A 23,244-nucleotide genomic window follows, 5' to 3' on the forward strand; every position below is an offset into this window, starting at 1 on the left:
CACCTTCGTCCTCCTCAAGGAGTACCAAGCACTCGACATCATCGTCAGCTTCAGCATCAACACAAGCAACTCGTTTCACGATGTCTTCTTCTTCATCATCAGCTGCAATCCCAGCGTACCGACCAAGCACTTCGACCCCTCCCTCAGGAAAGAGGAAGGTGACGAAACCTGCTGTGTCAAGATCATCTCAAGATCCCTTTTACGGGCATGAGGAGACTGCGGTCATGTCTGCTCGATTCGTGAGTTAATGGATTCATCAAAAGGATCTGTCGCTTACACGTCATCGATCTATCTGCCTTTCAGATCACTTCTCTATTCCAATGTCCCAACATACCGGCTGCTACTGCTCCCGGTGCCCCAACACCCACTCTCGCCCACTTCGTCGCCTATGCCTTACATCGAACTCGACTTCCTTCGGTTGTCACCTTTGCCGCTTTGATGCTCCTTTCAAGGCTAAAGCAACGATATCCTGCCGCAAGAGGTTCAAGTGGTCACCGATTATTCATTTCCGCTTTCATGATCGCTTCAAAGGTGATCTGCGATGACACATACTCCAACCAGTCTTGGAGCATAGTAGCCCAGAAGATGTTCGCCTTGAAGGAGATCAACCAAATGGAACGGGAGATGTGCGGATACCTAGAATGGAACCTCAATGTCGCCGGCGATGAAATCGTCAACTTCGAAGCCAAGATTCGATCGGAACATGGTCCTCGAGCCGTTGCCCGAGCTTCATCTGCTTCTTCATCGTCTTCATCTGAGGGGTCCGTCATCGTTCCTGTGCCAGTGGTTTCTGCTTCTCGATCATACCCAACACCAGAGACTACACCGGATCCTCAACCAGCTTCTCGACCTATCAGAGCAGTACCATCTCCGTATAAAAGTCGAGTCACATATCAACCGCAACAACCTGCATTTCCTTCCCCACCAATTTCACCAATTGGCCATCACTCCTCACCCCACCCACCGCATTTCACCTCATCCGCCTCTTCTTCCTTACAATCATCACCAGCCTCAGATGACTGCAAGACACCATCGCCAGTCACTCTAACCGGCCAACATCACCATCATGGCAGATCGTCCTCGCGACATCCTCAAAAAGGTTTCGACATGACTCGAGCCTTTGATGGTCGATCACGAGCCCATGCCGTCAACATGCACCTTACCGGCGAACCGATACATGTCGGTGGTTGGTAATTTTACTGTTGTCTCTTCCTCATATCACATATCTACAGTATATGTAATTAGATACCCCTGCATTCATCATACACCCCTTTCTCGTTGTAAATAAAATACCTCAGACACAATACCATCATCACACATATATACATCCAAGTTATCATCATGTCTCCCATTTTTAATGGCGTGTAGATTGTCAAATCACATATCGTATCTCAATTACTAGTTAATCGGGTCAAAGTCAGTCAGAAGTCAGTAAGAAGTTCGCAGATCAATTTTAAATTCGGAAACTATGCACTGCTTAATGCGTTCACTCTTCTACATTCTGCACTCTGCACTTTGCACACTGCCTGCTGTCTGCATGGTGTGACATTCCTTGGCAGTACTGGGACTGGGCGAGGAGTACAATACTGGTACGCTAGCGCACTCACGAGCCATCCGATCTTCAGAGTTGGTCGTAAGAGGAAGCAGATCTTGGGTTATACTAGTGCTTTTCAAGAGGGAGTACGGATGTCCAATTTATGTGAATCAGGACAAGTACGAAGAAGGAATGTTCGCACTCCATCTCAATCTCTACGAGTATCTTTGTTGTCGCATACCCTATTATTGTCGACCCTTGGTCGTTTGGTCTGGACTTTGTCCATCCAAATTGCACTGCCCTCGAATAAGTTGAAACGAAACTAGTGATGTCTCGTATACTCATTATTGATTATTGATCACTGGTACATTGACTAAACATAGCTTGGTTAGTCTGATTTCCAGGCATTGATCTACCTATTTTATCACCTCGCAATCGAGATTGAGATTGAGATCTGATCTTTGGCACAGGTGAATCTAGTCGTACCTTGACCGTACAACTGTAGGAGTACGAGTACGAGTCAGACATTACATTGCACAAAGTTATCGTCCAGGTAAGAGTGAATCAAATTGTTAAATCTTGTGTCTGATTTAACTCAAGAGGAATGTGGCGATCAATGTCTGGGCAATGTCTCTCATCTCTGTCACATCTTATCTTACCCATAAACCTTGTTCGACTATTCACGCCTCATGGCTACTTGGATTGGCGCGAGCTTGAGCAAGATCTTCACCGTTTGGTCTTTCATATGATTCTCACGGCTTGACGGTCGATTGACCGAAATTACCATTTTGTCATGTTTCATTTGTCTATCAGTCTGTCGACATGGCGTAATCGGCCACTGTATGGTATGTACGGCGGATCAATCTGTACTGTTTCAGCATATAGCGTATGACCTCTCAGTGTTCTTTCGACGTAGATGTACCCGTATCAGTATTGATGTCCGCCAAACGAAGATACTTGTTACGCCACTCCCACATAAGGTAGCTAGCTGCTTTGACGTCTTGATATGACTTCGCCACAAGATGAAATGCAATTGCATCGTGCTCATACGTTCATACGCTCGTACGCTCACATAGAGAGAGAGTAATACCTCTTGACAGCAACAGCGATTATCGGCTTTATCGCTTTTGCTTAATTGCGTCGTAGCCCCACGTCATCTACCGACTTTTCGATTCCAGCAATCGACCTTTGGCATCGGCGTTTTGATGTCATCATGTCATAACGGCATCGCCCAGATATCACATGGAGCCGTGGGCGTAAAGATGATGTACTACTGCATCTCGGTCTCTTTTGACTCTTGACTCCCTTGATTCCGGTTACAACTTAGGTAATTACGCTCTTGGGCTATGCGATATGGAGCTAAAGGAGTAACTTGCTCCGATTTGCAATTAGCGTTACCACTCCGCGTAGTGATGGCTATAGCTATAGTGCAAGCCTAGTTCTTACGGCCGTCCGATTTGTGAGGGAGAGGTCCTCACGATCCCTTATTCCCATGATCCAACCGATAAGATATGATAATTTACGACGTGAGGAACGCGTGCGCCATCCCGCGACGTCACCTAAATCATTACACGTTTGAGAAGGAGAAGCGGAGATGAATCTTACGACAAAGACAAAGGCGGAAAGTGGCTGAAGCCCATGAATTTCGATTTCGATGATTCTATTCAATATGGGGCGGGAGATAGCTGCCCGGTTATTATTTCTCATACATCATAGAGCAGTATCTTATCTCCCTGATCAATGGCTATCCAAGCTTCCGACCGAGGGCTGGACATCAACGTAAAGTCACGGTTTTGGGGAGATCTATCTGTATGGTATGGATCGCTCTCGGAATGGCTATTTCCGGCGGTCCCATTTTATCTGATCAGCACAATCGAGCTTCGGTAGTAGGTTGGAGAGACGTCTAGGTAGTCGGGATCTTTGCCGAATGCCAGGTGAAAGTAGTTGTCATGTCATATCATGACAGCTCATGTACGTCTCTCTGGGGTGAGAAGATGTCGCATTCGGCACGCTTGAATGAGATCCAGAGATCTGGAATTGAATTGCGGCACACACGCGTACTCAACTCAATCTCTCAAAGTTCAATTTTGTCGGAACTTGAAGCACGAAGTCCAGAATATATCTTTCAAGTCTGCACAAACACTACTCTTGAAGAATTAATTTAGCTGAACGTAGTTTGCTTAGTCGTGTTCTTGCTTAGTGTCAGGCAAGAAAAGGTAGTGCCCTCACTGAGCTAATTGAGATGAATTATCAGGAGACGGCAACAGATCGACATACGTGTGAAGTGTGAAGAAGATTGTACGACTGTACGACTTCATCATCATTATTCATATGCCCAATTCATCGACTTTGCCGTGAAGATCAGCTCATATTGCTGATCTGATTGACTTCTGTCTCGACCTGATCTGAACCTAGATTTTGCCGGTCGTAGGAATGTCGTACGCTACAGTGTATGTATACGTTTAACCGCGAGCAGCTGAGTATGACCACGTACTTGGAATATACGAAGACTTGGTCAAACGCATGTAACTTGGCTTTACGATGAGCTACGTCATGACGCGCGAGAGCCACGTGTGTCAAGAGCCCGCCACTTGCTTAAATTGCCGCGGCGTGAACGAGGCAATGACAGAAAGGAGAAGTTCAGTTGTGCGATGCTCTAATCATCTGGATGTTTGTCATCTACACCTCTGCCTCTACTTTGTACAGACCAGACCATATCATTCTACTTTTCCCATTTCGACGCTGTTATTAGGTACTGAGCTTGGACGTAGTGACGAAGTGAGAGAGCAGTGACCACCATTTCGAAAAGCAAAGCCTTGAAAGCTACAATTTCCTGGTCCCCCCACCCTCTCACCCTCACAGATCCAATCCGCACTTCAATCATATCCCTCGCACTGACTTTGCATATTCTGTAAGGACATCAAGGCGAAGAACAGGCATTGTCTCAGGACAGGCGATATTGTCGAGCGCGTTGGTATTGGTGTTGAGGCTATATAACCTTTATACCCTTTCACTCCCCTTTTGACCCTCCCGTTTCTTCCTCTCTCACTCCTTCTCACTTTATCCAGCCGTGATAGGGGGACTCATCTAAATCCGATATAAGATCTGTTTATGCACATAAACTGTTCTCCTGGGGTCGTATCGTCGTGTTCTCAACTGGACGGTGTCCACCATCATCGTAATCTGATCATCTAGCAGAAGCTAGCGGAAAGAACAGGAGACAAAGCGACTCAAAAACAAAACAAAACACAGACAGTGGATTGACTTATTCCTATTCTCGATAATCGACGATACGATACGAAATAAAATGGCGTATCAAGCTTATCCGCCATATCAACAACAACCTCCTCAACAAGGAGGAACCGGACCATACTATCCACCACCTCCTGGGCAGATCCATGGTCATATACCTCCTGGTCCTCCTCATGATCCGTTCCGAGCTTATTATGCAGATCGGTTGAGACAACTTACGTTCAACTCACGTCCTATCATCCAGGACCTTTCGATGATGGCGGGGGCTCAACGCGATCAGAACAATTGGGAAGGAATGAATACGGTCGTTCAAGAGATCGAGGAGGCTACATTACGGGTAGGTCTCAGCCGATATACATCCGCCTAGAAGGGAGAAGGGGAGCCCGAATGGATTACCTTTTCTTCTTGCGTGTGGGCGGAGTGATCAAGATATAGTTTGATTGCATCAGCCTCCATCGAGATGCATCTGGCGTATCACATCATGTGTTGCGATGCGCCGATTCGATACAATGCAATTTCGCTTTTCCCTGATCCGACCATAATACGGCATAAAATAGACACTGATCTGTTTTGACTGCTCCCATTTCTCTTTCTTAGGCATTACCAACACAGAAACTACCCTTGTTATATCTTATCGATTCGATCTCCAAAAACATTGGTCCACCATATACGACTCACCTCCTACCGCCCATCATACCTCGATTGTACTTGCGGACGTATCGAGAGGTGGATGGAGTGACCAAAGCGAAAATGGAGGAGATGATCAACCTCTGGAGATCCGGTGGTCCAGGACGAACCGAGCTATATCCTGGTGGCGTGAGAGAACAGATCGAGAGAGATATCTTTGGTTCTTCCTTTAACACCCCTAGTAATGTCATCGGCAGTGGTCTACCTTCACCTGCTTTTCCGACATTACAACAGGTGAAGCAGACCGTACAAAATGCATTAGATAAGAAACAGCGAGAGGCAGCTTCGAAAGCTTGGGATCTACCTACGGGACAACAAGTCAATGCTCTTACAGGTATATTGAATTTACTCAATTCTACCAATGTCTCACCCCAAGAATTGGCTCAGATAATGGATCAAGTCAAATCGATTGGATCGACCTCACAACCTCCCCCAGGTCCACCGCTACGTCAACCTCAACAACCTGTATTCAGCCCACAACCACCACTTTCGAACCTCGGAACACCGAATTGGAATCAACCTGCTCCTGCCGCCATGGTACCAAACTCTTTACCGCCTTTCCCACCCTCGCACGCTAACATCCGACAACCCACCCCTCAACAGATACCCGTTACGGGCAGACCAACGTTCGTACCTACCCCACCACAAGCAAGCCTGAGTACCCCTATACCAGGATCTACCACCCCGATCCCTGCGCCCGCGCTGCCGATCCCAGCTTTGGCGAGCTTACCCATCGACGTCAGCAAGATTTTGAACAGCTTGAACAAGTCAGGCGTAGTCAGTCAAAATAGGACACCTGAGCCTGAATCTCAAGCCCAAGCATCTGTGCAGATTGAAGGGGAGAGATCACCTTTGGAAGCGTATGAAGATGCCATAATCAACAAGAACATCACGTTGCGAAACATCGATCTTAATTCGTAAGTTCCGTTAAATTTTTCCTGGGCATTTCATGATCATGCAACACGCCTGCATGCGGGCTTGGATCTTGACCTGAAAATGACATTTCAGGAAGTAAGACTAATCTAATCCCTCCATTTGGGTTCTTTGCAGCCCGAATAAATTGTCGCTTGAACACCTACCTCACCGATGTAAACAGTGTGGCATGCGATTCGCCTCGGACGGACCGCATTTCCAAGCGCATATGGATTGGCATTTCCGAAGGAACAGGAAAGAACGGGAATCCGCCGGTCGTGGAGCTCATCGAAGATGGTTACCTCGCAGCGAGGTGTGTCTTCTCACTGTTTTCACTATCACTGATGTGGTGAATGGAATGAAGCTGACACGCTCAACGATGATGGTAGGAATGGATCAAAGATACGTACTCATCGAATGCCGAAGCTGGACCTTCCAACCCATCCACCAACCTGACAAATTCACCTGGCAAGACCGCTAGTGGAGGAACGATCTCAGCAGAGAGGTTGAATCAACTGAGAGCGAAATGGGTTAAAGTGCCTCAGGATACGAAGAAAGCGGCCTCGGTCTGTCCGGTCTGTAAAGAGGCATTTGTGAAAGAGTGGTCGGAGGATGAAGAGGAATGGATATGGAAGAACGCTTTGAATATCAATGGTACTGTGAGTCCTCTTTTTGAGTGTGGTCGGTCCCATTCCAGCTTGTACCCGTGAATGTGATATGGGTGGCTGATAGAACAGATGGATTCATGCAGTATTACCATGCGACGTGTCGAGCGGAACAGCTTTCGGCTATGCGACGATTGAAAGGCTCAGACCCGAATAAAAGGTCTACTTCTGGAAGTCCGAGATTGACGACCACGCCGCAACCCCCCGATCTCACTCAAAGTGCAAGCGCAGCTTCGGCTTCAGTGCAGGTCAAGAATGAGACGCTGGAAGTACCTTCCGTCAGTGGATCGGGATCGCCACAGAGTCAGAAACGAAAAGCCGACGAAGAAAGCGCGGATAATGGAGAAAAGGCAGAAGAGGGGTTGGAAGCGAAGAGGGTCAAAGTGGAGTCGGGGAGCGAGCCTCAAGATAGCACGGTCAATGATGTTGGTGATAATGGAGTTGGTGCTAGTGGATCAGCTGAAACGGGGGCGGAGGACCCCTCGATACCGAAGATCAAGGAAGAAACGATGGGGGAACAGCCGGTGGCTGATGATCAAGCGTCGAGTGCAGTATTGGACCCCGAAGCACAATCAGAGACGATCTTATCTGATGAACAAGCTCAGGCGAGTGCCGTGAGCGGGGTGAAAGCGGAGGAAGAGGAAGCTGTTTGAGGGGTATCTGAATTTTCGCATCTAATCTCGTTTAGCATCCTACTACCTAGCATACATATTTTTGAATGTCCCGTTTTCGTGATCTCTTATGTATCATTGACACAAGGGTCTACGAATCGAGCGGTATGCATCATGATATAGCCTGAACATGCAGGTCGAATTGACCCTGCCAAACCCAGTCAATCAAGCGCGCCACTGTGGTGGACAGTTCCGCCGCCGGAGACCGATTGAGTTTAGTTCATCGTCACCGTCACTTCTGTCACCTTGATTTCCTTTCATCCAATCTCATTTCATCGTATCGTCACTCGACTTCCCGTCTATCCCACCCACTGAGCCTGCATCGCACTTTGTCCGATACCCCAGTCTCCAGTCTGTGCTGAGGAAGTGTAAAAATCCGGCAAAATGCGACTCGCCAACCTATGTCTGGGTGGTATCGCTTCCCTTCTCCCAACTTTGAGCTTCGCCCACGCCAAATCGCAATCACAAGCTCAAGAACCCCTTCAAATCTATTTATATCCTACACCGACAACTTCGTCCTTGCATCAACCAAAGGAAGCTCCGACATTGACTTCTTCCCAAGCTAAAGCTGTACTATCTCATCATCTGGGCGAACAGTTGAATGACTTCGACGAGATACCCAATGACGAGTCGATGTGGTCTCATCTTATGAATCTGTGGGACGATAGTCTGGAAGGGAAGGCTAAGGTGGTGATTATTGATGGAGGTGTATCATCACAAGGTATTTCTGGGTTTATTATCGTTACTGCTGTTCCTTCGATACTTCAGTGCTTTTACGCTGTCAACTCGCTTGACTTGCATCCTTCTCACACAAGCACGTTCACTACAATCGATTGGGATGGGTTGAAAACAATTCAGTTGCTGATGATTCGACTGCATTTCCTCCTGATGGCGGGCTTTAATGCACCCTGATAGACGTTCTTCCGACTACTTTACCCCAAGAACCAGCTTTCTACCTGGCAGACGATATCTACACGAACAATCTACTTTCGCCTTACTTGCAACAGGCCAAATCCTTTCTGGACAGTATAATGGATGAACTGCCGGAAGTGGTCAAGGGATTCAAGGATGTCTTTGAAATGGCAGGAACGAGTAAGTCCCTCGCACTATCTGCAGTACTTGCATGTAATCAATACCTCTGGGGTCTAAGACCCACCGGCATAAGCTCGCGTCGCGGTCCACATTACTGTGTGACGTACTGCGGACGATCACCATATCTGAGTTGAGGTCACTTGCTGATTCTACATATTGATATTCGCAGAAGCAGCCTCGATCCTGGGACAAGAGTTATCTTCCCTTACAGCGTTGGCCGATGCGGTTCCATGGTTGAAACAGGATCATTACCCTTGGGAAGCTATCACTATCTCAGGCTTGAAGGACGTGCCCAAGGGCGAAGAGGTTTGGGAAAATGGTCGATTGGGTGTCAAAGCTGGCCTTGAGAGCGTAAGTCAGAGCTTCTCGTGCTATTATCCTCCCCATGTGCCGTGCCGCCCTCCTGCTGTGTAGCAAGCATAATCGTCTCTGTCTGTGTTGCAGCCTTTAAATAGGGTATAACGTGCACACTCATATACAGATACAATCACACATATCTGCCATGACATATTATGCGTCTTTCGATCAAGAGGTATGGCGCTGACCAGGATACATCATACAGATGACACAACCAGATTCCCCTCCCTTATTACTCATCATTCGCCCATCTTCTGCCCAGAGATATCTCACCTCAAGAGCATTACCCCCAACACTCCAATCGCGAGCCAACTCCTCTGAATTGGCGGACGCGTGTTATACCTCCAACGAAACTTGTTCCGAATCAACGGAATGTAACGGACGAGGAGTCTGTGCGTTAAAGGCCAAGAATGAGAAGGGTGAATGCTGGGGATGTAAATGCCGAAGTGGATATGCTGGAGTCGAATGTCAAAAGGACGATTATTCTACGTAAGTTGTTGAAAGCCCAATACAAGTATGGACCCGACGACTAGAAATATCAAGGCTGACAATTTCTTTCAATTCTTGATCAGCCCATTCATCATTCTGATTTTCTCAAGTGTGTTGCTTGTCGCTGTAGCTGTAGGCTCCATTGGGCTTTTATACACTGTCGGGGAAACTAAATTGCCTTCTACTTTGACACTTGCTGTCGGCGGTGGAGCTATGAAGAGGGATTAGAGAGCAGCAATGCGTGGACTTCGACATAATGAAGGGAGAAGAGCGAAGCGATTGAGGTCTGGTTCCTACTTTAGAGTGAACGATATACATCTTTGCGTTTCGAATAATCATATGCAGATTTCGATTCATATTGGATCTGTCTCTCAGCCTGTCATACATTCATCTGCATACCAATACAACGTAAATCATAAGAAGATGATTGTTCTCCCCAACGATATTGGGGTGATCCATGTCCAGTTTAGATGAGAACAGGCAGCCTCATCATTATTACAATACTGGCATTTGCTCATTTCCTGCTTCAACCTTGAAGTAACCTATTTCTTCCCGTCCTGAATGCCTCATCTCCCCTCCCGTTCTGCACCCCTCACTCCCCCTCTCGCCCCCTCACACCCCTCACACCCCTTCTCGCATGATCTATCACCCTTTCTGCATCCCTCACTCCCCCTCTCGTCCCTGCTCGCCCCTTCTCGCCCCCTCGCCCCCAATCCCGTCTCACCCTTTTTCGCCTCATCGTAATCTGTCTCAGCTTCGTCTGTTCTTAGAGATGGCCTCGCGCATCGTGCACCGTGATGAGCGGCTTGATCGGCTTTTATCTACTCTGAACGTTGAGCTTTCAATATCTCGTTCTCTCGCCTCAATTCTTTGATGACGGCCTATAAAATCTATTGTCAGTCACCTACACAGATACAGGCTACGAACAACATCATCTTATCCCGGTGTAGAATACGAGAACCGCTTCATTGGACAATGAGTGAGGGAAATGAGGGGAATTAGACTCACAGCCAGGGTATCAGGATTAGCGCCTTGTTCAATCATTCCTACGCATATCGACAACGTGTTCTTATCCAGGCCTACAGGTAATCCGACAGGAAATTTAGGTCAGTTTTCAACATCCCAATCTGCCACTTCCGCAATGATGCGTGAGTGCTTCAATAGTGTAAGAGACAGTGGACTCACCAGTTTGAAGTAATTGAGATAGGTCATGCAAAGCTGTAGGCGTTCCGAAGGGGCTCAGCATTAGGTTGATCTACGCCTATTCAGGTTATGATGATTGCAAACACAGGAGACTCACAATCTATAGTCTCTCTCGCATTTTGCAGTCGTGCTTCATCCCATGCTGCTGCTGACGACATCTTGATCGCCTCGACTGGACTCGTAGCTCAGCATGCGTGAGCTGGGGATAGGGTTGTAGGTCTCAGACATGCTTGATCTGCGTAACTTAGCTTGGACTTTTGTAAACACGTCGAAGCATGTAGCGGTGATCGCCGTCGTACATCTGCGCGTCACGTCCCGAACCTATTTAATGACGATGACACCCACTTTCACTTCCCACGTCCACCTAGAGTAGCGAAGACCGAGATAGGTCACAATTCAAGTAATCAGACTCAAGAGCAGTATAAAGCAAAGAAAGCAACATTTAGATCTCAACATGCATCAGAGCCGATCACCAATACGAATCATCCCATCCTTATTGCTTCTTCCGACTATATGGGGTGTTGCAATAGCTCAAGAGATCTCATGTTCGACAGCCAATACCAGACCCGACCCTTGTTCTATCCCTTCTCCGGGAGGGCTGTTCGTTTTTAGACAGAGGTTCGAACCTGATGTCGGTAGTGATTCGGGATCGTGGGGCATAGATGGGCTAGAAGTATTAGAGTGCGTCTAGTCGGAATAAGTGATCGTTCGAATATTTTTGACTGATTGATCCTTTGGTGGGAATAGCTGTGCGACGCAACAACCGCAAGACAGGATCTCGTACGGTCCGACATACACGCACGAAGAGATCGGCTCGTACTGTGCGAAATCGCCTTTGTTTGGAGGGGAAAAGGGATATAATGATGCTGAGAAGGAATGGGCGCAGAGTGAGGTCGGAGAAGGTGTGGAAGAAGTATGGGAAAGGACGGTATGTCGATTGATGTCATCTCGTCTTGCTTCCTGGGTTGAGGGAAACACAGCTCTTCCTGACGTGTGAGGATATGCGGCTCATACATGGAGTGAAATTCAGTGGAACACAGCAGGAAGATTCATATCTACGTTCGACTACAAATGCCTAACCAAGCCCCAAGCGGGTGTGGGGGTAGCGGAGTTTTTCACTGTTCTAAGTAAATTACAGAGGACGTTTACGACTGCTCGACTCCTGTCGGACGCGGATGTGAGTCTGAGTCATCTTTGCAGGAGATGATCCTTTTCCCAAAGTGCTATTGATACCTACATGACCTTTTCAATTCCGATATGGAGACAGGCACAGCTCTCGCCAGTCTGATTCCATGATTATGGCCTGCTGATAGCTGATTCCTGATCGCTGATCATCGGATCCAGATAACGCCTTCGGACGATACGACCTATTCGTTACGAGAATTGACTGAAGCACTGTCGACGGGTGATTACAAGCCTATAGTAGGTTCGCAATCCGTCATATCGCAGCTCTGAACCACAGATCCTACCATGCAAAGAGGAGAGCACGCAATCCAGCGTCTGTACTATCGTCAGCATGCTTACGGTATGACTATCGATTAGGTGCAATGCGACAATACAACTTTATCATCTGTGTCGTGGCCTTTGAATGTCAAAGGCAAATTCGATTCTGGGTCGTTCGAGGCTGCCAGCAATTACGAGAAAAAGTCGAATTGCCCTTCGGAGGGGATCATGCGAGTTTTATTTAGACTAATCATTTTGATACGCTCACTCCATACTCACATTTGATCAAATGAGATCTGTACGATTGCGCGAACGCTGATGTTCCGCTTGCTTCACTTCAGATACCCGCCATCAACAACACTTGCACCGACTAAGAAGAACGACGATGATGAAGAATGGAAACATCTCAGAAGACCGCCCCCTCGCCCGATCACGCTGTCGCATGACGAGTCGAGGATGTATTATCGCAAGGAAGCTGCTAAGGAGGATCCGGTCGTCAAGTTGGGTCTGAGGAAAGAGCACGACGAAGAGAGGGATGAGTGGAAAGAGGAACGAGCGGGAAAGCAGTATTGGAGGGATGAGCTATAGGTCAGGTTCGATACTTTTCGATATCAGAACCAGGATTAGAATTGGGACCTGAATCAAGAATAGAACAAGCAACATTCGATCAAGGAAAGACTTCTGTACATGAATATGATGGAAGCTGGATATCGGTCAAAGGAGTGACAAGGTACGGTCGGTAAATGGATGGTCACAATCCAACACAGCACAATCCGATGCGATGCGAGACATCAAAAGAAATTTGCTTGAGTCTATGCATTGTCAAATATAACATAGCAGGATATTCACTCATACGACGACCATCCTGAGAGACACTTTGAGTCGATCATCCGGGTGAATGCCCCTACGCGACAACTTGCCAGCCGGGGTGCGGAAGTAGAAAGACAAGCTGATCTAAGAAAGCCAATCTCCGCCCTACGATGTTCAGAACACGCCTTAGCTGAGTCGAGACGGGGTTATCATCCATACGAATGAACTGGTACTCACAGTCACTTGCATAGCTTGACCAGTAACGAAAGAAGAGTCTTTCCCAGCTAAGAATCTGTATACCCGCATGGCATATCCGCATCAGCAATGTACATGACTCTTCCATCCTCTGATGAAGAAAGTTACTATTTTAACTTACGAGACCATAGCTGCTATATCTTCCGGTGTAGCATTTCGACCTAAGGGATTAAGACTTGCTCTCTAGACGATTCAACATTAGGTACATCAGTGTGGATCACATCAGGCAGAAAAGTGGTATTGTAGGCGGTCGAGGAAGGAGCCCAATTGATCCGTCTTCAACTTGACTTGACTTGACGTGACCAGACTCGACCAGACTAGACTAGACTAGACTTGATATAGCCCACTCACCTTCTCGGTATACTCGCCTTTCTGAGTCCCTTTCAAAGAAGAAATCTCGTCGTCGATCTTGGCCCACATCTCAGTCTCCACGACGGTCGGACAATAGACATTGGCTGTGATTCCGTATTTACCAAGCTCGACGGCGGCGCCTTGGTTGATGGCTCGTACGGCGAATTTGCTAAACCCGTCATTTTATTGCATATCCAAATCAGCATGTCACTGTGGTCTTGGTGTCATTTCGAGAAATACATCAAATGTTATGAATGGACCTGGGGTGAAAGTTGGATGGACTTACGAGGCACAATATGCGGACATGTTGGCACCTGTGCGTAGCTAGTGGAGTCAAATTGGAATCTAGTGTCAGTGAGGGCAGGCCGTTCATCTAGGGCAGATATCTGTGCAGGTGGTATAAGTGGAAAGGGGATTGAACAGAACTTACACCAGACATGGAGCATGCACCTGGAATATCAAGCCATGGTATGATCAGCTTGGTTTGATGGTCTTGTACTTGACGAGGTGGGAGGGGAGGCGGAGGCGATCGGGTGGGGAGGGAGAGGGGAGGGGAGAGGAGGGGTCCTGTCCTTGTACTCACCTATCAGACGTCCTCCTTCGCCTTGCTGAATCATCTGCTTGGCTGCAGCTTGATAACACAGAAACACTCCTCTGACATTGACTTGATACACCTTGTCTAGGGTGTCTGTCGATAACTCCAAGAAAGGCGTGACAGGCGCTATACCGGCATTGGCAACCATGACTAGAGGCATGTTCACATAATCACTATTAGCCTTGCTACTCCGGTCATACCTCTACGATGGCGTTCCAGGACATCATTGGATGAAAGATTCAGGATCACGTACCGTCCACCCGACCTAACGTCTGCACGGTCTTATCTACCATCGCATACACCTCTTTCTCAATGCTCACATCCACATGAACAGCTACTACGCTCGTACTATGACCTTTCGAGGTTATCTCCTGTGTGACCTCTTCGAGCAGCTTGGAGGAGGATGGGAGGTCTACTAAGCAGATATTGTACCCGTCTTCGGCTAGTCGAAACGCGATAGCCCGACCGATACCCTGTGCGGACCCGGTGACGATGGCGACCTTCTTGACCGGGGTAGTTGCGGATATCATGCTGCTGGGAGATGAACGAAGAGTTGTATTGGGCTATTGGGCTGAAGAGATGGAAGGAGTCGATGAACAGATATTCAGATACCTGGTCGGGTGTTGGTCTCAATTGCACCTTGAGCAATATGATACTTGCACCCGGTTGTCCTTCTACAAGGTAATAAATGATGAATAGGATGATTTGGACTATGGCGCTCAAATCCGAAATGACCTATCCGGCAAAGCCGTTGATTCCCAAGTATGCAGAGATGGCAGGCGTGTGCGCGACAATTGATCAGCTTATCAAAGTATGGACAAACCATGCATGATGGTACCTCGTATTCTAATCTTTTCAGTAGCAACGCTGCTTCTCTGTGAATATGCCAAGTGGAGATAGTGGATCATTTATCTGTTGATGGAGGTGACTATCCGTTATAGACTCCGCGGCCACGCGCCACCTAAAGGATGTTGAGTGTGCGAGTGTGAATGTTACCCTGAGTGATCCTCCACCCAGCAGGCATTCCTTTTCTTCGGTCTGCTGTGAATCTTCGGCATCTCCATCACTCCTGCTTATCGCACACGCACTTTAGATGATTGAGTCAACATATACCGTTCTATACATGCCAGCTCACTGAGGCATAAGAGTCCGTCCTGCCCTCAAGCCTGCATCAGGCTCATAACATTGCAAGACCGACTTTTCACCGCCTCCGACAGGTAAATGACATCAAGATATACCGCTTTACACAGCGCGCTCATTATCGGCCTTTCGGACTGAATTCTCGCAGGATACCAATCATTTGAGCCAGGAATGCCCGCCGTTACTGCATGTCTGGCTTGCAGAGCTTTGAAGGTGAGCCTCTATAGAGTCTCGCTGCGTCGGTCGCACAGCTGTGACTGTGAGATCTTGCTGATACAGCATTATTACTGTCAGGCAAAATGCAGGAGGGACGATGTGAAGGATGATTGTCTGAGATGTTCCAGGCTTGGGATAGCATGCGAAAGTGTTCCCAGGAAGGTGAGCTACCGACATGCATGCATGATAGAGTGTAGTACCTATACATGTTCATTGTAATTTACTGATCACACAATCTTCGACAGCTTGGCAGAAGATTAGGGTCGAAAAAGTAAGTAATTGACATTACGGTTGGATGGCCAGCGGTACATCCTTACTCACGCTCTCAACTAAACAGTCGACCGAAATCTGGTTCGACATCTTCTCCATCCTTGCAAACTACACCGCGGTCCGTGAAGCAGCCTCGCATATCGATAAAATCGCCATCACCTCGACATCATGCTCGAGAGTACGCTGATGAGGCCGAAACACCCCGAGACGGTAACACTAGACACTGTACACCCTTGTCAACTTCGCAGCACCAACAGACCTCCTCCGGGGCAGCGCAACCATTCTCCAATATGCTCAACGTCTTAGCAAAAGTAGCGGACGAGATGCCTCCCAACCAATTACCGAGCATTCCGCAGAACAACCTTATATCTTCCCCTGAAACCGCAACTTCACCGTACTCCGTTTTTGACAGACGAAAATTCCTAGATATGTATCGTCAAGCTAGTAGATCTCTAGATCCTGATCCATATATGGGTATGGCAGTCCTTGAGGAAGGCCTGGACTTGCTTTTGAACAATGACCCGGATGAAAGGGAGACCAAGATCTTGCCTAGTGAGGAGGTAGTTTACTCGAGAGTAGATCAGCCGAGGAGGGACTTAGCGGACGAGTGGGATGTCCTCACGAATGGGTCTCTATCGGAGCATGAAGTCGAGGATCTGTTGGACGTGTAAGCGCTTTCCTTCTGCTGCCTTCCATGACTGTATTTGATCCTTGATGAAAAGCTGAGTTGGGTCCGGTAGGTATTGGACAAGGGTCAACCCAATCATACGGTTACTCGATCCCAAGATATATACCTTACAATACATGCGCTCGACATCGTGCTTCCTTGTCTCCACCGTCCTGCAGGTAGCGGCACAATGTCTACCGGTCTCAAGGCATTCCTCTTCGCTGGTCTCTCGATTAGACCAACATATAGATTTGCTACATTCGGAGATCGTCAAGAAGGGGTTGCAATCTTTGGAAGTTTGTCAAGGACTATTGATCTATTCCACATACATGCGAGCGAACAAGCAGCATCAGTGAGTGGCATTACTTACATCCCACAAACGGCTTTGACCCGGTATAATGTCGAAGTTGACGGAAGGAAATCGTAGGACATGGCAATTCATCGCGCAAGCTATAAGCATGGCTATCGAGCTTCGACTGGACGTCAATGCTTCGCCGACTTGGCATAGTACCGAGCCGATCCACTCTCATCTGCGCGCGTCGGTCAAGAGGAGAAATATACAAAGATTCTGGATGTGTCTGTCTGAATGGGACAGGAGGTCAGTGCTCCAATTTGCACCTTGAGGATTTGATCGCATAGCTGATTAGATGCATCGCAGACTCGCTTTCATCCGAGGCAGACGACCTCTGCTGAGAGACACAATGCTTACTTCGACGAACTCACTTCGGACTTGGTGGTGCGAGCCTGACGCCCTGGATTGCGATGTGATGACTTGTGCAACAATCAGCTTTAGGGGTCCTGTAGTGAGTTGTATCTACATACGACCTGACAGGCGCCAGGTGTTGATTGGGATCGTTGTTCTAGGGGACTGTCCAGAGAAATATGCAGAGAGCTATGGCTACCCACGAACTACTGTCTTTCGAAAAGCGTAAGTGGCAGTATAGGGGAATCTGATCATGCTTACTGATGCGTGCATTCAGATCTTGCCAATGTGGACAGTGAGATGGACTCATGGCGGGCAGAATGGTATAATCGGCTGAGTCCAGGTGCGAGCTTTTCCGATTCCGCTCGAATAGTGCGGGCGTTGATGCAGTCGAGCAGATGACAAACAACGAGCCGACCACGATATCCGAGCTTCTAGATTTGTCTTGCTCATGACACCATATGATAACCGCCTGGGCAATGAAGGCATGCCGCCGTTGGCTCGGGACGAATGTTTGGTAGCCGCACTGGAAGTCTGCAAGAACGCCATACCGTTACTTGGCGGTAGGCAAATGGGTCTACCTGTGCAAAATGTGACTGCTGCAAGGTGTGTCCAGCTGATCTTTCCATCCTAAGCGCCCACATTTCCTTCAGAAACCTGAGCTGATTGGTTTGTAGGCTTTATCTTTTGGGATATACCTCCCTTTGCGCCCTCCGAATAATGGACGCCGCTCTACGAACGCGAGACGAGAGTCGCCCAAATATGGAGGAAGAGCTATTCCACTTGAGCATCTTATCGGCATTAGCAGACAAACTGTGCAAGCTCAACGTTCATCAAAACATAGCTTTGATAGCTTCCGTCTTGGGTAGGCGACTATTACACGCTTGTAGAAAAGTCGTGAATTGCACTTTATCGCGAGAAACACCTATCAACCCCGCAGATCAGATGGCTTCGATCAACACGATCAACACGGGTTTCATCAATAATTTACAGCAAAATACCCACCATCATCACAATATATTCAACAGTAATGGGCATGGGAATAATAATGGCGGTCTCATTGATGATCTAGGGGGATTGACGGGGACGCTGGTTCCGCAAGATCTAGAGTTCAGCTTCGATTTCGCTCATCTACCGAACATGGGAATGGATCTATTCCCATTGTTTGATAACAATGACTTTGGAACGGGTTATATGCCCTAGTTACCGCTTCAAAAGCGTCCGTCACACATCGTTCTGGGCTTTATTCATAAATCCCATGTTGTATCTCTACTGTACAATCACTGTACGAATGTATGCACAACAACACCAACACCTATATGCCAATAATATGTTCTTCCAGCAGTCATCTCACCGTTGTCTTTGGTCGTGCTTGGTCTTGACTTGTGACCCCGACAAATCGGGAAATTAGCGGATCAACCGACCACTGGACCAATAACATCTTGGCTTACGGTATAGCGTGAAGGAGTATGACGTTGTCATTGTTCCCATGCATATTACGTTATCGGCAGACGGTGAAAAGCTGTTGACCGTTTGTCGTAGACTACTAACTGTTGGCCGTCTTGAATACCGTCTGTTCCGGTGGTTTGTCTGGGATCTATACTCCTGTTACGCGTGGTATGCTATGCTCCAGCGAGTCAGAGTAATCATGCATTGAGATCGGCTCAGCCGATTTGTTTTCGAAAGATAAAGACTGAACTTTCGTAGGTTGTAAAGTGTCCTCTTGTTGAAAGCGGTCAGTACAGACCAAGTCAGTTCAAGTCCACTCAATCAGGACTGCTCATCGGCCCAACGACTACAATCGCTCTGACACGCGATAAGGTAAGGACATCACAGACATATAATAGACAGCCATAGACATAGACAGAAGCACGATGTCACCCATAGCGATCAACGATGCTATACGCGAGGAACTCAAACCTACACCTCAAGCACCCCTCAAGCAGAAAATTCAAGTGGAAATGGGAAGTAAAGACACGCCCACGAAGCCGAAAGTCTGTCCAACAGTGGGTGATCCGTTCTCCGAGAGGAACAGCGATGGGAGTTATAAAGTCCTGAATCAGCCTTTGGGCATGAGGAGGAAGTTGAGGGTCGTCAGTGTCGGTGCTGGTGCGAGTGGAATCAATATGGCGTGAGTGCCCCCCCACCCCCCTCTTCTTTCGGTAATGAAGTGGGATTAAGTGGTTGGGATTGACGATTTGTGCTACAGATACAAGATACAATCTCATATGAAGGATGTTGACTTTGTCGTGAGTACGCTGATCACGCCAACAGAGCAGGAAATTCGAGTTGCAGATTGCTCATTCGGACGGATTCCGCAGACATACGACAAAAACTCCGATGTCGGCGGAACATGGTTGGAGAATCGATATCCTGGTGTAGCGTGCGATACGAACAGTCACGGATACGCTTTCACCTATCATCTCAAGGCGGACTGGACTGCCGTTTTCTCCCCTGGAGCAGAAATCGAGGAATAGTGAGTCTTACGCAATCAAACCAAACGGTCATTCATGTACATTGTTTGGGCGATGGTTGATGTCAGGTGTGATGGAAGCATGCGAGATGTCGTTCGAACCTATGGTCTATCGAAATACATCAAGCTGAACCATCAAGTCTTGGGTGCGCAATGGGATGGCGAGACAGCTAAATGGCATGTCAGGGTCAGGGAGGGCGATGACCCTTCTGCGGAGTTCACAGATATCTGCGATGTCTTCATCAACGCCTCTGGACTGCTTAACCACTGGAAGATGCCCAATATACCTGGACTGAAGAGTTTCAAAGGTCCAGTGGTACATACTGCTGCGTGGCCTGAAGACCTGGATTTGAAGGGGAAGAAAGTTGCTTTGATAGGTATCGGATCAAGTGCCATTCAGGTGAGTGGCATTTATCTCGCACACTTCTTCCTCGTGTAATGTCTTTGAAGTGACTCTGATCGCCTGTGGATATGTACATCTATAGGTGTTACCGCAAATTCAGCCTTTGGTGAAATCTTGTTCGATCTTTATCCGATCTCCCACGTGGATTGCGCCCCCTCGAGAAGGTGAACTCCTCTCGCCTGAACAGATCAAACGGTATCTTGACCATCCGGAAGAACACCTTGAGTACTGCCGAGATCTAGAATCGCTAGCGAATAAACGATTCGGATACATAACGAGGGGAAGCGAAGATCAGCATAATCTGTACCAGGCCTGGAGTACATCGATGGAGAAGGGCTTGAAGAGTCGTCCGGAGTATTATGAGAAATTGCACCCTACCTTTGGAGTTGGCTGTAGGAGGTGAGCCCTTGCTTCATGCGGTTCTAGCGATACACAGCTGATACTTCGGGCTTTGTCAGGCCTACACCTGGTCCTGGATTCTTGGAAGCGTTGACCCAAGATAACGTCGAAGCTGTATTTTCCGGGTGAGTCGACACCACTGTTGTCGGTATAACAACGACTCATCAGGCTGATGACATCGATCCTCTTAGGGTTGACCACATCGACGAAAACGGATTGACCACTGCCGATGGCGACCGACGAGAATTCGACGTGATCATCTGTGCGACGGGTTTCGACGTATCCTTCAAGCCACGTTTCCCCGTTATCGGACGAGACCAGATCAACTTGCAAGAACAATGGGCGCAATCTCCCAGAGCTTACTTATCGATGTTCGCCACGAATTTCCCGAACTACTTCACCATACTAGGTCCTGGATCACCTTCCGCCCAAGGATCAATCATCGTTTCCATCGAGCGGATCTCGGATTATATAATCAAGTTCTTGGATAGGTTCCAACATGAAGCTATAAAGACTTTCGAGGTGGATCAACGGGCTGTAGATGAGTTGACGGAACACATGCAAGAACAACTCAAGTTGACTGTCTGGACGGATAATTGTTCGTCCTGGTTCAAGAATGGGGACCCGAACGGACCGGTCATTGCTCTGCATCCTGGAGGAAGATTGCACTTTTTCAGTCTTTTAATGGATCCTGTGAGTCCCATTTCTGTCTCTCCTGAAGAAGATAGGTCAAATGGTGGTGGCTGACCAACCGGCAATTGCAGAGATACGAAGATTTCAATTATACGTATTGGAACAAGAATAGATATGCATATTGGGGTAACGGCTACACTCTTAGAGAAGTAGAGTGAGTCTTTCTGCGAATTGATCATCCTTCCTGTCCGAATCATGCTGACTTCTTTGGTTGTTCAGGGGTCGAAACGATACTTGGTATCTGCAATACGGCGATGGACTGGATCTATTCAAATTTTAGTCAGACTAGAGTAGTCAGAGTAGAGTAGATATGATAGCTTTTGGATACTCGTGCTCGTGTAACATAACATTTCCATGCATTTGTCGTACCCCATATCGCTTTATTGACGGTGACAACCTTCTTGTGCACCGGAAATGTCCAAGCTACCTGATGCACTGATGTGATATTCACTTGTCTGACTTGATTCCGTACGGTTTTTCAGCCGATTTTGGCAATGATTCGATGCATAGCTACAATGTAAGGAAACCTCCGTCTACTTCCCAGATAGCACCGTTGACAAAGCTCGCTCCTTCCGAGCAGAGGAAAACGATCACGTCCGCAATTTCCTCTGGTATACCAGGCCGGCCTTGCGGTGTTCTCTCCGGCTGGGTAGATTTGCGGAGGACTTCAATATTCTGCGGTGAGAGCGTTATTGGAGTCTCGATGTATCCTGGTGCTATACCGTTACTATCATGATCCAGAATCAGAAATACCACGGGCAAAGCTTGACAATCGACTTTGTCAAGTGATGCTGGGACGACTTACCACCTTATACCGTGAGAGGCGTAGTCTATGGCGCAGGTCTTGGTCAGACCCACTATTGCGTGCTTGGACGATACGTATGCAGCGTTCAATTTAGCGGCTACGAAGGAGTTGATGGAGCATACATTCACTATGGCTCCTCTTTGAGCTCGGCGTGTGTCTTTGGATCTACCATTGGAACATGGCAGGATCAGCTCATCGTCAGCAAAAGCCGATAACGCCTGATTCTGATGGGCTCGACGACTCACTGGCAGGGCAAGAAGTCTTGTTTCTCCATTTGCGCCAACTCCTCTCGCATACAATAGAAGACGCCGTTTTGATTGACATTGATCACTCTGTTCCACTGTTCAATCAATCAGCCCAACGTCGTGACGAGGCGACGTGACCCATCGTGGAGCAATGCCATCGAGTTTCATAGGAATCGATAGCCTTACATCTGCTGTCTTATATTGTCCGACTTTCGACTTGTTCGTTATTCCAGCTGAGTTGACCGCATAGTCTATCCTCCCAAACTTCTGAACTGCTTGATCTATCACTCCCTTGACAGCATCCTCATCCGTCACATCACACTGCACCGCCAGTATATCTAGCTTATCTCCGTTATCCTTCGCTTTGAGAGACTGACTGAAAGTATCCAATGAGTCTTGGTTGATGTCGATTAAGACCAAGCGTCGGACCCCTTTGGATATGAATGCTTCTGCGGTAGCTGCGCCGATCTATCTAAAATTTCTTAGCTTTGACAATGTCAGATCGCATTGTACGTGACAGCTCGCTACTCACCCCAGACGCACCTCCTGTGATCAGAGCTACACCCTGCATGGTCGCTCGGTTCTCTCTTTTGGCAGATTGTCTACAGGTCGGCGGTATCGGTCAGGTCAGATGGACTTCTCTTTGCGTTGTTGATCGTTTTGACGAGTGCTTATCACATGATAAGCGTTACATCAAGCATCGCATTACCTCATACTTGGTCTGCACACCCCTTTTCAGCCCGTTCCCACTGAAACCGGAGTTGAAGATGGTGAGGAGGTCCGTGCGGTCCACAGAAATCGAAGGTCGGACGGTGTTCGGCAATTAACCGGACGGTCACTAACGCTTACACTCGGGTATCGGAGCATAAATCAATCTGTGATCCGATATGTTGGTTACGCCCTGAAGGATACTT

General features: G+C 47.8%; 9 protein-coding genes across 9 annotated transcripts; 6 read left to right on the forward strand and 3 right to left on the reverse strand.

Annotated features, from left to right (window-relative positions):
• Window positions 1-80: 80 nt before the first annotated feature.
• I303_104463 (uncharacterized protein) lies at window positions 81-1,194 on the forward strand (the record flags this gene model as incomplete). The annotated part of the gene is made up of 2 exons (XM_018407857.1): window positions 81-239; window positions 304-1,194. The coding sequence occupies 2 exons, from the start codon at window positions 81-83 to the stop codon at window positions 1,192-1,194; spliced, it is 1,050 nt and encodes a 349-aa protein (XP_018263068.1).
• Window positions 1,195-4,841: 3,647 nt separating this feature from the next.
• On the forward strand, window positions 4,842-7,703 carry I303_104464 (uncharacterized protein; the record flags this gene model as incomplete). Its single annotated transcript, XM_018407856.1, has 5 exons — window positions 4,842-5,123; window positions 5,384-6,390; window positions 6,524-6,698; window positions 6,775-7,044; window positions 7,137-7,703. 5 exons carry the CDS (start codon window positions 4,842-4,844, stop codon window positions 7,701-7,703), a joined length of 2,301 nt encoding a protein of 766 aa, XP_018263067.1.
• Window positions 7,704-8,105: 402 nt separating this feature from the next.
• I303_104465 (uncharacterized protein) lies at window positions 8,106-9,887 on the forward strand (the record flags this gene model as incomplete). Its single annotated transcript, XM_018407855.1, has 5 exons — window positions 8,106-8,442; window positions 8,637-8,813; window positions 8,983-9,164; window positions 9,376-9,659; window positions 9,743-9,887. 5 exons carry the CDS (start codon window positions 8,106-8,108, stop codon window positions 9,885-9,887), a joined length of 1,125 nt encoding a protein of 374 aa, XP_018263066.1.
• A 593-nt stretch (window positions 9,888-10,480) lies between these two features.
• On the reverse strand, window positions 10,481-11,020 carry I303_104466 (mitotic-spindle organizing protein 1; the record flags this gene model as incomplete). Its single annotated transcript, XM_018407854.1, has 4 exons — window positions 10,481-10,540; window positions 10,668-10,738; window positions 10,845-10,877; window positions 10,960-11,020. The coding sequence occupies 4 exons, from the start codon at window positions 11,018-11,020 to the stop codon at window positions 10,481-10,483; spliced, it is 225 nt and encodes a 74-aa protein (XP_018263065.1).
• A 296-nt stretch (window positions 11,021-11,316) lies between these two features.
• I303_104467 (uncharacterized protein) lies at window positions 11,317-12,893 on the forward strand (the record flags this gene model as incomplete). The annotated part of the gene is made up of 6 exons (XM_065968965.1): window positions 11,317-11,543; window positions 11,610-11,790; window positions 11,893-12,039; window positions 12,207-12,284; window positions 12,405-12,535; window positions 12,647-12,893. The coding sequence occupies 6 exons, from the start codon at window positions 11,317-11,319 to the stop codon at window positions 12,891-12,893; spliced, it is 1,011 nt and encodes a 336-aa protein (XP_065825037.1).
• Window positions 12,894-13,259: 366 nt separating this feature from the next.
• Window positions 13,260-14,846, reverse strand: I303_104468 (uncharacterized protein; the record flags this gene model as incomplete). The annotated part of the gene is made up of 8 exons (XM_065968966.1): window positions 13,260-13,280; window positions 13,353-13,407; window positions 13,492-13,553; window positions 13,722-13,890; window positions 14,008-14,045; window positions 14,152-14,171; window positions 14,305-14,466; window positions 14,570-14,846. 8 exons carry the CDS (start codon window positions 14,844-14,846, stop codon window positions 13,260-13,262), a joined length of 804 nt encoding a protein of 267 aa, XP_065825038.1.
• A 781-nt stretch (window positions 14,847-15,627) lies between these two features.
• On the forward strand, window positions 15,628-18,515 carry I303_104469 (uncharacterized protein; the record flags this gene model as incomplete). The annotated part of the gene is made up of 11 exons (XM_018407851.1): window positions 15,628-15,669; window positions 15,751-15,834; window positions 15,918-15,943; window positions 16,010-16,609; window positions 16,683-16,961; window positions 17,037-17,207; window positions 17,268-17,412; window positions 17,474-17,537; window positions 17,590-17,655; window positions 17,711-17,918; window positions 17,990-18,515. 11 exons carry the CDS (start codon window positions 15,628-15,630, stop codon window positions 18,513-18,515), a joined length of 2,211 nt encoding a protein of 736 aa, XP_018263062.1.
• A 671-nt stretch (window positions 18,516-19,186) lies between these two features.
• I303_104470 (uncharacterized protein) lies at window positions 19,187-21,560 on the forward strand (the record flags this gene model as incomplete). Its single annotated transcript, XM_018407850.1, has 9 exons — window positions 19,187-19,443; window positions 19,522-19,561; window positions 19,634-19,788; window positions 19,867-20,185; window positions 20,271-20,587; window positions 20,647-20,712; window positions 20,779-21,280; window positions 21,352-21,434; window positions 21,500-21,560. The coding sequence occupies 9 exons, from the start codon at window positions 19,187-19,189 to the stop codon at window positions 21,558-21,560; spliced, it is 1,800 nt and encodes a 599-aa protein (XP_018263061.1).
• Window positions 21,561-21,790: 230 nt separating this feature from the next.
• On the reverse strand, window positions 21,791-22,901 carry I303_104471 (uncharacterized protein; the record flags this gene model as incomplete). The annotated part of the gene is made up of 5 exons (XM_065968967.1): window positions 21,791-22,007; window positions 22,086-22,250; window positions 22,331-22,425; window positions 22,517-22,798; window positions 22,863-22,901. The coding sequence occupies 5 exons, from the start codon at window positions 22,899-22,901 to the stop codon at window positions 21,791-21,793; spliced, it is 798 nt and encodes a 265-aa protein (XP_065825039.1).
• Between the last annotated feature and the right edge of the window lie 343 nt (window positions 22,902-23,244).

The sequence above is a fragment of the Kwoniella dejecticola genome, chromosome 5 (assembly GCF_000512565.2).
Source record: "Kwoniella dejecticola CBS 10117 chromosome 5, complete sequence".
NCBI lineage: Eukaryota > Fungi > Basidiomycota > Tremellomycetes > Tremellales > Cryptococcaceae > Kwoniella > Kwoniella dejecticola.